Source organism: Capricornis sumatraensis, chromosome 2 (genome assembly GCF_032405125.1).
Source record: "Capricornis sumatraensis isolate serow.1 chromosome 2, serow.2, whole genome shotgun sequence".
Taxonomy (NCBI): domain Eukaryota; kingdom Metazoa; phylum Chordata; class Mammalia; order Artiodactyla; family Bovidae; genus Capricornis; species Capricornis sumatraensis.
The window spans coordinates 192,073,363-192,086,762 of NC_091070.1; the positions used below are offsets into that span (position 1 = coordinate 192,073,363).

A 13,400-nucleotide genomic window follows, 5' to 3' on the forward strand; every position below is an offset into this window, starting at 1 on the left:
CAGACATGAAAGAGCTCTAAGGAGGCCAGGAGTGCTGAACAGAAGCCAGGCATCTCTGTTACACCCTAGTGGCCTTTGAGGCTTGTCTGCCTTCTGACAGCAGTGCCCTCTGGCATTTCAGCTGAACAGCATTGGTAACTACTACAAGCCGTGGTTTTTCAAGCACGTGGAGAACTACCTGAAGACAAACCGAGAGGGCCTGGAGTACATCCCCTTGCGACACTACTATCACCGCCACACGCGCAGCATCTTCTGGGAGCTCCAGGTGAGGCTCAGTTTCCCAGTAGTCCTGGCTCCTCCTGGCCGGGCTGGGAGCCGGCACGGTTTCCCCTCCCCTGGGGGAGGAGAGTGGCTTTGTCCGCAGGAACCGGAGCAGCCTCCCACCCAGCAGCGCAGTGCTTGCTTCTGCAGAAAGGCCACCTTCCCACCTTCCGTAAAGCAGCAGTTTCCCTGAGTACCAGCCGGAAAGCAGGTCCCCTGGCTGGCTGCTCTGGGGAACTCAGACCTGTCCCATCCTTGAGACACTGTAGCCTGGCCAAGCGGGCAGCCACTGGCCCTGAGAAGGGCCACAGGAAGCGACTGGTCCTGCCTAGGGCTGGGGGTAGCTGTCAGGCGTGTCCTTGACTTGTGGGTAAGAATTTGGTACTGTGCCATGAGAGATGGGGAGTGGTGACATTTTAAATAGGGGGTGAGGGAAGGCCTCTCGCTAGCTGCCTTATGAGCAGAGACCAGCATGGGGAAGACACACCAGGCAGAACTCGAGAGAGTGCTCCAGGCAGAGGAGGAACCAGAGCACGGCTCCTCATTGGGCTGCCTGGGTTGCTGTTTTCCTTTTTTTTTTAATTGAAGTGAAAACATAAACTTAACCATTTTAAAGTATGCAATTCAGTATTTTTGGTACATTCATGATATCGTGTGTCTACTGCCTCTATCTAGTTTTAAAATATTCTCATTGCCCTGAAAGGAAGCCCTATACCCATTAAGCAGTTTACTCCCCATTCTCTTTCCCCAGACTCTGTGGCAACCAGTGGTCTGTGTTCCATCTCTATGGGTTTACCTATTCTAGACATTTTATATAAATGGAATCACGCAACACATGGCCTTTTGTGTCTGGCTTGTTCAGTAAGGCTGTTCTCAAGGTTTATCCACGCTGTAGCATGTATCAGGACATCATTCCTTTGTGTGCCTGAAAAATACCCCATTGTATGGATGAACCACAGTTTGTTTTTCCACTCATCTGCTGGTGGACATTTGAGTTGTTTCCTCCTGTTGGCTTTGTGAATAGCACTGCTGTAAACATTCGTGTACACAGATTTATTTGGATACTATTTTTTGGTTTGGGGGCAGTCTCTGCCCAGAAGTGGGACTGCTGGATCTGTGTGATAATTCTGTGTCTAACTTGCTGAGGAACTGCCAGGCGTTTTCACAGTGGTGAGCCATTTTACGTTCCCAGCAGCAGCGTGCAAGTGTTCTAATATCTCTGCATTCTCACCAGTGCCTGTTGTTTTCTGGTGTTTTGCTGTGGCCATCCTAGTGGGTGAGAAGTAGAATCCTGCTGTAATTTTGGTTTGCATTTTCCAAATGACTGATGATATTGAATATCCTTGCAGTGCCTGTTGGCCATTTGTATATATTTTTTGAAGAACTGTCTATTCAGATCCTTTGCCCAGTTTTAATTACATTGTTGATCTTTGTTGTTTTAAGAGTTCTATATATATTCTGGATTATTAGACCTTGATCAAATACATGATTTGCAAATATTTTCCCCCCATTCTGTAGGTGGTCTTTCACTGCGTTGATAATGTCTTTTGATTTAATACAAACATTTTTGATGTTGATGATGTCCAGTTTAGTTTTTCTTGTGTTACTCATGCTTTTGAGTGTCGTATCTGTAAGAATCCGTTGCTAAATCCAGAGGAGATTTAGCATTAATCGTGAAGATTCATTCCTGTGTTATCTTCTAAAAGCTTTATAGTTTTAGCTCTTATATTTAGGTTCTTAATCCATTTCAAGTTTTGTATATTTGGTGAGAGGTGGGGGTCCAACTCCATTTTTTTTACATCACAGCAGGATGCCAGTTGTCACAGCAAGCCTGCATGTTTTTAAAAAACAGCAAGAAGGCCCTTTAGCTAGACCCATGGTGGAGAATGAGGTCAAATAGCAGCTAGAGCCTAGATCGTGTAGGTGCTTGTAGTTCAGGGGAGGACTTTCTATTTTGCTTTGTGTGATAAGAAAGCCAGTGGAGGACTTTGTACAGAAAAATGACATGACCTGATTTTTGTTTTAAAACAATAGTTTTGGCAGCTGGCTGGAGAGCGGATGGGTAGGGTGACTAGAGAGGAAGAGAAGAAGAAGGAAGGATTCTGTTGCCTGGCGTGGTAGCAGTGGAGGAGGAAAGCAGTCTCAGATCTGGGAGGTACTGCGGAGATTGAACCAACCAACAGGATTTCCAGCAGAGTATGACCCCAAGGTTAGGGACCCAAGCAACTGGGTGACCTGAGGTGCCACTGACTGCCATGCGCCATGTGGGGGAAGGGTCTGGGAAGGAAAATTAGAAGTTTGGTCTGGGACATGTCAGCGTGAGATGCTTCTCAGACATCCAGGTGGGATGTCAAGCGGGCAGTTGGCCCACATGTCAAATCTTCAAAGGTTGAAGGATCACATACCACTGTGGGTAGCATCAGCAGAGAGATGTTAATTAAAGTCATGGGACTAAACAAGTGAGGGAAGTTAGAGAAGACAAGTCCCAGAGCCAAGCCCTACAGGTCAGGGGAGGAGAAACCAGCCAGGAGAGGCGAAGGCGGCATCAGTCGGAAGGAAGGAGAAACCCAGGAGAACTGGCAACCTGGACAGTGTGACAAGAAGGAAGATGAACAACTGTGTCAAATGTCCCTGAGTGAGACGAGAACAAAGAATTGACCTCTGGTGATGACCTTGAGCCATGGGGCTGAAAGCCTGATGTGAGTTAAAGAGAAAATGGAGACAAAGAGGTGGGGACAGTGAAGCCAGAGGTCTGAGAAGGCTCAGTGCTGGAGGAAGCAGAGCAGTGGGGTGGTAGCCGGGGGTGGGGGGTGGGTGGGAGCGAGGGGAGACGACAGAAGGAGAAATGACTGCATGGTGATGCGCTGGCGGAGCAGGAAAGAGGGCGTGCTCGCAGGGTGAGCCCTGAGCACGGGCGGGCCCTGCGCTCAGGCGGGGAGGGTGCCCTTAGTGAGAGCCTGGAGAGTCACCCCCCGGACAGTTAATGGAGCAGTTTCTATGGGGTGTGGGCGTTCTCTTCCAGTTGCTCCTCAGTGAAATAGGAAGCAAGGACTTCAGCCAAGATGAGGGGGCGAGGGGTTGTTGAAGGACTGAGAAGAGAGGAGTTGGGAACTTGTCCCTTGGAGGGTGCGAATGAGTTGACTGGGAAAATATCATAGGGTTGCCAGGCAACAGTGGGCCTGCCAAAGATTCCTGAGCGTGCATTTACAGAGACCCGCCCTGATCGCCGTAGGTTTTCACACATTCAGCTGTGTAGATGGGACAGAGAATAAGGAGAAAGTTAGATTTAACTACGGTTGAGATTCTGCGGATGAGTAAGACAAGTTGAGGCAGGATTGGAGAAGCTGGGACGGGATCGTGATGAATTCGGAGCCAGCTTGGGGGAGGGGTTGGTGAGGGTATGCGGGGCTGACGGGACTGACATGCTGGCCTGGGTGCCCCTTGGGGTGAAAAGTTGACGTCAGAGCACTGGAGGGCATACGTGGCAGGAAGGGATAGGTAGGGGTGGCCAGAGGACCAAGGCTTGAAATGGAAACTGCGGTGTTTTCCCCCAGCATCCAGTTCTGCAGGAATGAAGTCCTTAGCCCCTGTAGTCGCTGACCTTCAACACACCCTGAAAAGAATTCAGGGTAAAGATCAAGAACGACGCTGTCTGTGCTCTTGGCAAACTACCAGAACAGACCTTCGCATAGTTGGAAGATATTTTGAGGAGAAAATTTTCCAAAACTCTTGCATCTTCACGTACTTGGTAAAGCAGTAAAACCATTAATAAGACATCTGTTCCTTGTAACTAGAAACAACCTTCAACCAAGAGACGTGCTTGATGACAGTTGTTGTTTAGTCGCTGAGTCATGTCTGACTCTCTGTGACCCCATGGAGTGTAGCCCACCAGGCTCCTTCTGTCCATGGGATTTCGCAGGCAAGAACACTGGAGTGGATAGCCATTCCCTTCTCCAGGGGATCTTCCCGACCCAGGGATCAGACCTGTGTCTCCTACATTGAAAGGCAGTTTCTTTACCACTGAGTCACCGGAGGAGCCCTGGATAACATGTATCCTTTGCCAAAATCACATACATACTGACCTCACCTTTACCTCTTCACAGCAGTTTTTCAGCACTGTCTGACAGTGGATCTTCTGTGCGGCAATCTCAGTGAGATACTGAATAAACTCAGCTCATAGCTCTGATGTTATTTTTTTTCTTTCCCCCAAATCAACAGAGGTAGTGAATATAACATCAGGAGGTCAGCAAACTTCTTGAAAGGGCCAAATAGCAAAGGCTTTAGGCTCTGCAGATCATACTTCCTGTCACAGCTGCTCGGCCCTGCCTTTGTAGTCCAAGAGCAGCCCCGGGCAGCGCTGGAACAAATGAGTGTGGCTGTGCGCCAGTGAAACTATATATAAACACAGGCAGGGACTGGATTTAGCCAGTGGGCTGGATCCACCTACAGACCGATCACCACATGCTCTAGTTGGTCATCCTGCGCTCAGGAGCGTGATGTGAAAGTCGGTGCAGAGGCCAGGTGAAAGGGAAGACGGCTGGAGGACAAACAGGATTATCGGGGGGCAGGTGTTAAACCGTATCAGTGATAGCATCAGTCTTGGGGAAGGTGGCAGTGATCCGGGCATTCGGGGGCTGATGGGGTGGAGGTGGTGAGGATGTCACTAAGGATTTCCAGGGAAAGGAGGGGCAGAGACCTCAAAGCAGTAACGAGGGACCAAGAGGAGCCCACCTCACCTCTATCTACCCCAGAGGGTCATGGAGAGAAAATGATACCACGTCAGAAGGCTGCAGCCAGGTATCAGCTAAGAGCAAGGAAACAAGTAGATGGTTGAGAGAATAACTTGAGGATGGAGCTGGTTTGCTGCTGTTAGACCATGAGCGAGCACAGGGGAGGGGTGGGAGATGGGGAACAGTGGCTGGTGGGATCAGATGAAAAGATACTGCGTGGCTGCAGCATAGCAAGGATGCTAGTTAGAGGTACCCAGAAGTCCACAGCAGCTAAGATCAACAGGAAAGTCAGGCATGAAAGAATTACACCTGGTGGTGTCCTACAAGGGGGTGTCGGGTCAGTTCTAATCATGGGCGAGGTCTCTGGGCAGAACATGAGGGGGCAGTGGTGAGGAGTGCAGGAGTGGGCAGAAGAGGGTTGGTTCCTCACGGCCTGGGAAGCCCTGGGCTTCCTCCATCCCTATTAGTCCTGCTTCAAGGAGTATCCAGGCCCAGAGCATTTGGTGGAAAGTTTTGCCAAAAGCAGAAAACTCCCAACTCCTCCTTTATCTCTGCCAAGAGCAGTGTTAAGGTTGTGGGAGGTGTGAGCAGGGATATTTAAGGGACAGGAAAGCCAAGAGGAGCCAGCAAAGTACAAAGTAGATGAGAGCATGTCAGAATGAGGGCCACAGTAGCTAACATCAGTCCCTCCTTATGTGTTAGTTCTTCTGTCAAACACGTTATGCCCCTCTCTCCATCTTCCTGACAACCCTGGAAAGGTAGGTCCTGGTGTTATTTCCCTTCTACAGATGAAGCTGGTTTAGGTTGTCCAAATTAACACAGCTCAGTAAGGGACAGAATGTAATAGTAAGGGTTATCTATCGCTGCATGATGAATTCACCCCACATTCTGAAGATGAAAGCAGCTGCCATCTGTTACCACACAGTTTCGAGGGTCAGAGATTGGAGAGCAATGATGTGGGCATTCTGGCTCAGGGTTGCAGTCAAGGTCTCGGTCAGGCTGGTGTGCTAGCCTTCAGGAAGGTGAGAATCTGCCTTCTGGAAGGCCCCCTAAGGTGGCAGTCAATGAGAAGCCTCTGTTCGTTGCCCCCTGGGCTGCTCACGTACCTCACCACAGGGCGGCAGACTTCCCCCAGAGCAGGTGATCCAGAGAGACCCCGGAGGGGTCCTCAGCGCCTTCCATGACCCAGTCTTATCACCTTGCGACTCCCTCAGTATTCGCCTGTAGGGTGGAGTCTCCAGTCACCCAAGGTCGGGGGAGTTAAGCTCCACCTCTTGAAGAAGGGAGTGGCAGAGAACTCCTGGATAGGTTTTGAAACCAGAGAGCTAGGTTTCAAAATGAGGTGTGTCTTATATTTTTTTTGCTGCTAAACACTAGCCTTTACTACCTGAAGTTAAAGGAAGAGTCTGAAAGGATGGGTGTTTTACTATTGAGATGTGCACACAGGGAGTTTATCTGGGGGAACTCTGGTGATCCTCAACTGCGAGAGAAAATGCAAGTAGGGGTGGGTGGAGAGACAAGTTGAGGTGTGATACAGTCATAGCAAAGACCTTAGCCGAGGTCTGCGGCTGTGTGATCCTCCCGAGTTGTCTCCCCTTGAGGCCCAGAGCTGGGACTTTGCAGCTCAACCCCATGAAAGGTGATGTTGGAGACATTGCATGTTGGGTTTCAGGCCATTGCAATAAAGCGAATATCACAATAAAGTGAGTTACAGAAATATTTTAGTTTCCCAGTGCATAGAAAAGTTATGTTTACAGTATACTATAGTCTATTAAGTGAGCACCAGCATTGTGTCTTAAAAAAAAAAAAAAGATATACCTTAATTTAAAAATACTTTGTGGCTGAAAAATGCTAACCATCATCTGAGCTGTCAGTGAGTCAGAGTATGATGTCAGAGACCACTGTCACAGATCAGAAGTGCAATAAAACAAGACAGTCTGTACAGGGTCAGGAAGCCAGGACAGAGAGCGCAGTAGCACCCAGTGTGCTGATGCTCAGGGCCCAGCGATAAGCAGGAGCCTAGTAGATGCTGCCGTTTGTGAGCTGCAGGTTTTTTAAGCCCACCGACTTGTCTGTGCATCAGTGTCTCTAGGAAGGGACACAAATAATTCCTAACAGTGCCTGCCTCCGGGGAGGGGAGCGAGACTGGGGTGGAGGAGGAATGATGAGTGGTCAGGGCTGTGGAAGGAGGCTTGGCCTTTGCGGAGCGTTTCTGCTGTTTCTGCTGTGTGGCTTCTCCAAAGATAACCAAGAGAACAGTAAAGGCCACACTATTGCCTAAGCTCCTGTTGTATTCCAGGAACTGGTGTAGGAGCTGGAATCGAACAGAGAAGAAAGCAGACAGGCCCCTCCCTCCCTTGTGGAAGAGGGCTGGTGATCAGAGGGGGCGATTCGCGGGGCGGGGAGAGGCACACAGCCTCCGAAGCCTGGCGTGGTGGCTCCTTTGGGAAGCTGCCCCTGGCCCTAGTCTGACGTGAACCCTTTTATGTGCTGCCTCTGCCTCTCTCTGTCGCATCTCTTCCACACCTGGGGTCAGGGACCACGTCTTGGTGACCTGGGTGTCTTCAGCACCCAGCACAGAATCTCGCACCTGAGCACGTAGGCACCTCGTCATTACATAATGAAGGAAGGGACATCCTTGGCTTCAAGGTCCCGGGAGCTGTGAGGATGGGGTGCCAGATGGACGCTGGTCACCTTGAGGAAGATGGGAAGCTGGGAGCAGAGAGGACGATCGTGAGCAGGGGCTCCTCCCGCTTGGCAGTTGGAGGCACAGAAGAGGAAGGCCAGCCCTGCTCAGGGGGGTTTCCTGAGAAGCCAGCTTGGGGGAGGCAGGCGGGTGGCCCTGTGAGGGGCCACAGGAGCAAGAGGAAGTATCTAGTTCTGCCTAGAGTTGAAGATAGTTGCGAGCTTGTTCTTGACAGGTGAGCAAGAATTTGCAGTTGCGTGTATGGAAGGATGGGGAGCAGTGACAGTTTAATAGGGGTGTCAGAGAAGGCCTCGGAGATGCTGTAAACCGAAGGCTCGTTGTTGGGCCTGCACCAGACCTTTCCCACACACACTGGCTGTGTGACCTTAGGGAAAATTGCCTAAGCTCTGGGTATCCATCTGTCTTGGCAGTCAACAGCATTTATTTCTCAAACATTTATCGAATGTCTGCACTGTGCCAGCCACAGTGACCTCAACAACCAGAACAGCAATGATAGCTTTGTTGTCATTTTGCCCCAGTCTGAGTGCCTTCCATTTGGTATTCACCATTCACTCTCACAAGTCCCATATTATAGATCAGGAAACTGAGCTCAGAGAAGTCAAGTCACCAGCCCATGGATACCACAATTCGTAAAGGCCAGAGCTGCGAATCAAACCCAGATCCAGCTGGGTAAAGCCTGAGTACCACCATTGCCCCTGCAGAGAGGAGTGGATCTGTCCTACTTCTGTGAAACCCCCAGGGAGGTCCTGGCCCATGAGGACACTGGGCCCTGCTGGGCTCCTTCTCTTCATCCCCAACCCTCATCTTTCAGGACATCATCCCCTTTGGCAACAACCCCATCTTCCGCTACCTCTTTGGTTGGATGGTGCCTCCCAAGATCTCCCTGCTGAAGCTGACCCAGGGCGAGACGCTGCGCAAGCTGTACGAGCAGCACCACGTGGTACAGGACATGCTGGTGCCCATGAAGTGCCTGCCACAGGCCCTGCACACCTTCCACAACGACATCCATGTGAGCTGGGGCTTGGGGGGGAGCAGGCGAGGGATGGCTGTTTGGGGAGCGGGGGGGCCCCAGGCAGCCCTCCTCTGGACGGGAGCAGGGTTGGACTGGCTGCGAGCCTTTCACCTGTGGGAGGAAAAGCACTGACCTGCCCCTCCGGCCCCCAGGTCTACCCCATCTGGCTGTGCCCGTTCATCCTGCCCAGCCAGCCGGGCCTGGTGCACCCCAAGGGAGACGAGACTGAGCTCTACGTCGACATCGGTGCCTACGGGGAGCCACGTGTGAAGCATTTTGAAGCCCGGTCCTGCATGAGGCAGTTGGAGAAGTTTGTCCGAAGTGTGCACGGGTGAGCAAGTGCCCAGAGTGTGGACAATGCCCTGGGAAGGTGCGGGGAAGGTCAAGACGCCAGCTCCATGGCCAGACCCTTGGGTGCCGAACGACCCCTGAGACTCAGGAAGGGAGTTGGGAGATTCTAAGGAGGTGGAATTACAGGTCTTCTTAGCCTTCCCTTATACCTGTATCCCCCGCCTCTCCACTGAGCATCCCAACAGTACCCCAGCTGCTAGAGCCAGAAACCCAGGAGTTACCCCACTCCCCACCGCAGGGCAGGCCACGGGGGGGCTTTAGACATACCCAGGGGCTCCCGCTCCAGCATGGAGACCAGAACTGAGGAGGGAAGACTCAGGACCGTGAAAGCCACACAGAGGCCTGAACAGTGCATTGTTCAGAAATGTCCTGAAACAGACTGTAGGCGAATCTCAAAATAGTTATGCTGACTGAAAGAAGCCAGGAAAAAAGAGTACTGTATGGTTCTATTTTCATATACATACATACATATATATATATATATTCTGTTTATGTAAAATTCTGGAAAACACAGTTGAACCCATGGTGACAGAAGGCAGGTCTGCCTGGGGTTGTGGAGGGTGAAGGATGGCACCAGGGAATTCACGCTGTGAGGATGGCTGTGGCTGTTGTCTGGACTGAGGTGACTGTTTCAATCAAGCTGCAGTTTTCTTTTTTAATGTATTTTTAAAATTTGCTTATTTTCTGTATTTATTCTGTTGAAGTTTAGATGATGTACAATATTATATATTACAGGTATACGATATAGTGATTGACAATTTTTAAAGGTCATGCTCTATGGGCTTCCCAGGTGGCCCTAGTGGTAAAGAACCCGCCTGCTAATGTAGGAGTCATAAGAACCACGAGTTGGATCCCTGGGTTGGAAAGATCCCCTGGAGTGGGCATGGCAACCCATTCCAGTATTCTTGCCTGGAAAATCCCACAGACAGAGGAGCCTGGAGGGCTACGGTCCATAGCATCCCAAAGAGTTGGACAAGACTGAAGCAACTTAGCATGAACACATGCCCTGTTTATAGTTATCATGAAATAGTGGGTCTGTTTCCTGTGTTATACAATGTATGCTTGTAGCTTCCAGCTATACGCTTTCATCGGGTGCAGCTTATTGAATGTCAAAAAAGGGAAAGAAAGCAGGCTGACAACTGCATCAGGGGAGCAGACACGCAGCACACAGCATCCTGCTTCCTCCGCTGCCACTTAAAGCCCTGAGCCCAGACTCCCCGTCTGCAAAATGGGGTTAAAATTCATGCCCCAGCCTCAGCCACTAGCTCGTTAGTGGCGGGGGTCGAACAAGAGAAATCCCCCAAAAGCTTGTCCTGCCCTGCAGAGCAGGCAGTGCATTAGGGGCGCATTAGGGGTGACTGGAGTTCTCTGCACCCCTTTCCCCTCCCGGGGCCTCTGTGCCCCGCCCCTGAGCCCTCGCCCCTGTGCCCGCGCTGCAGGTTCCAGATGCTGTATGCCGACTGCTACATGGACCGGGAGGAGTTCTGGGAGATGTTCGACGGCTCCCTGTACCACAGGCTGCGGAAGCAGCTCGGCTGCCAGGATGCCTTCCCTGAGGTCTACGACAAGATCTGCAAGGCTGCCAGGCACTGAGCCGGAGCCTACCCAGGAGGAGGCAGACGCGAGGGGGGACCCTGTCCCCAGGGCCAGAAGGCATCTACCCTTCACTCAAGCTTGGCTGCTCTGCCAGATCCCCACTTTGAGAAAGAAACCCCTCCAGAGACACCCCCTACCCACATGGCCTCGACGGCTTGCTCCCAGCTTCCAGGGCCGGCTGGGTGGAGTGGAAAGGATGTGAGATTTGAAGTCAGACAAACCTGAGTCCAGTTCCCAGTTCAGCCACTCATTAGCTGTGTGACTCCAGGCGTCACAGAGCCCTTCTGAGCCCGGCTCCTCATCTGTCGAAAGCGGGGATGGGTAATGCTCCCTGCCTGCTGTGACATCTAAGTCAAGCACCCATTGCAGAGGACGTGCTGAAGAACTGACAGCTACTCTTAGCACAGCTTCCTCCTCAGCATGTCATCAGACTAAAGTGCTTTGAATTCAGTGGTTGAGTCCGGGAAGGCTCCACATCAGGTTACCTGGGCTCAGGTTTGGTGGAAAGGGGTGCTCTGGAGTTGCACTGCCATCATTTGTCAGCCAGAAGAGTTCCTCGTGGAGGGAAGGAAGGAAAGTTCCTTTCCATCGCTGGGCTCTTGGGAGGGCAACAGATGGGGTAGGCAGGCCCAAGACGTGCTGTGCCAAAGTCAGGTCTGATTCCAAAGTTCCCTCTGTCTTCCTTGGTGACGCCCTGCCCCTTCTTCATGCTCAGGCTTGCAGGCCCACCTCAACCATTGCCTGAGTCCACTCAGAGAGGACCGTGTGCTTGGAGAAGACACTTCAGGGTGGAATCCTGTCTGGGCCTGGGGCAGGTCTGAATCCATAGGACCTGGGCTCATTCTCGCCTCTCCACCCTCCATGCCGCTTGTCCCCAGACCCTGCTTCAGCCTGCTGGGGTGTGTCCTCCACTCTGCAGTGGGGCTGGAAGTTGGCGGGAGGGGACCACACCAAGCAGGAAAATGGAGCCTGTCATCCTTAGGTCTCGTGTTGGATCCTCACTGTGGCGCTGAAAGAAAACAGCATCAACTTGATTTCTCCAACCACTCATCCCCTCCTTTTTTTTTCCCCCTCTCCCCACCCCCAGCTGTAGTTAATTTTAGTGCCTTACAAATCCTAAGCTCAGAGAAAAGTTAGCTTCGTGTCTGTTCCAGAGGGAAGAAAACCTTCCCAGGCCCCTGCCCACCTATTAAAGCTTGGTTGTTTATGCAGCTCCATCTTAAGAACTGCCCAGCCTCAGCTGAAAACGCAGACTCTGAGAGGGCATGATGTAAGGGAATTAAGTGAGCTGGGCCAGGCAGTGATGGCTGGGAGCTGGGAGGCCTGGGCTTCAGTCCTGGCTGTATGCTCCACAAGCTCTGCCTCCGTGGGCAAGTCATTTGTCCCTCTGAGCTGCAGTTTCCTCATCTGTCACGTCCATGTACACAAGACCACCCGAGGCTCTTCTGCTTTAGAAGTGCACAGCTGTCTTAAACACCGTGGTTGCAAACCCCACGAGAAAGCCTCGTCCGTGTGGAAAGTCAGAGGGAAAGGAAATGGTCCAGGTGGGGGTCGTCTGCCATGTAAGACCCTTCCTTCAGCCCAAGGCCAGCTCTCATCTTCAGAAAGGCACATCCGTGGCCTGCGAGGAAGTGTCACTGTTGTCACCACGGGCTGCAGAAGCCTCCCAGGGTCACACTTTGGCCGCTGAGGCTCACTCCACCCACCCCGGGTTTGGCACACTGTGGTGTCTTGATGTGGTCCTGGGAGTGCCAAGCACACTCGGAGCGCTCAGAAGGCAGAGGAACCACTCTTACCCATTTGGCCTCTGGAGGGGGCATAAAATCAGAAACCTCATTTTCTCGCTTGTATGCAAAGCATGTGAACTCTGGCACTAGCTCTCCGAGTGGGACCTGTTGGGCTTCTTGCTCAGTGGTAAACTGATGATCCTACTTGCTGTAGAGGAAGGGTTAACCCGAGCAAGATAAGGCCCCATGCTTTCAGCAGTGGGGCCTCTGTCCCTGGACCCCTGGGAGTGTGGCCAGAAATGCCAGCAGCCTCTGTTGTCCTCAGTCCTACAAACCAAAATCCTGCCCTTCACAGACCTTGCCCAGAACCTGGGGCTGGCAGGGAGGGTCTTGGGGTCACACCAGCCTCAGGGTCATGTTTTGCTTCAGTGATGTCTTGCCTAGAAAGGGGCAGTCTTCCAAGCATGTCGAGCTGAGTTGCCAGCTCTTTCTTGCAGCCAGTCTTGTCGTTATCCAGCCAGGTGGTGGTTTCAGGTGGAATTAAACTTGGCACATGGTGGGGTGCAGGGAGCACGTGTGAAAAGTATAAGAAGAGGCCTCTCCCTTCCAGAACCCTGAGTTTCTTGGCTGCATGAAGGTTTTCTGTAAGATCCGGATTCTAGCCAGTTTCTTTGGCTGGAAGGATGCATAATTAGCTGTTACGGGAAGGGAGGGGGTGGGGATGGGGGTGGCAGTGTGTGGTATTTTTCTTAAATCATGGGGACCACAGAGAAAGGCATGAGTCCCCCCAGCAGGCTCTTGCAGCTGCAGGTGCTGTGCCTACTGTCCGGAACACTTCATGTCCCTGTGGCTGTGTGGCTGCTCCTGTAAAAATAAAAGTGTGACCCGGAAAGTAGCCTCAGTCATTTCTTGCTCTGGGGACCACGATGTGGAGGCAGTCGTGATCCAAGTACAGGCTCTGCCCTCACCGGGCCCGTTTCCCCTTGAACCTGCACACCCAGGGCTGGATGATGGCC

At 51.9% G+C, this 13,400-nt stretch overlaps 1 protein-coding gene across 1 annotated transcript in view; it reads left to right on the plus strand.

Moving 5' to 3' along the window:
• The window catches only part of DHCR24 (24-dehydrocholesterol reductase), a 33,483-nt gene extending 20,407 nt beyond the window's left edge, over window positions 1-13,076 (plus strand). The window contains exons 6-9 of the mRNA XM_068963724.1: window positions 122-265; window positions 8,510-8,707; window positions 8,863-9,041; window positions 10,501-13,076. Coding sequence (XP_068819825.1) covers window positions 122-265; window positions 8,510-8,707; window positions 8,863-9,041; window positions 10,501-10,654 — 675 coding nt within the window. The 3' untranslated portion in view covers window positions 10,655-13,076. The remainder of the gene's footprint in view (window positions 1-121; window positions 266-8,509; window positions 8,708-8,862; window positions 9,042-10,500) is intronic.
• Window positions 13,077-13,400: the final 324 nt, after the last annotated feature.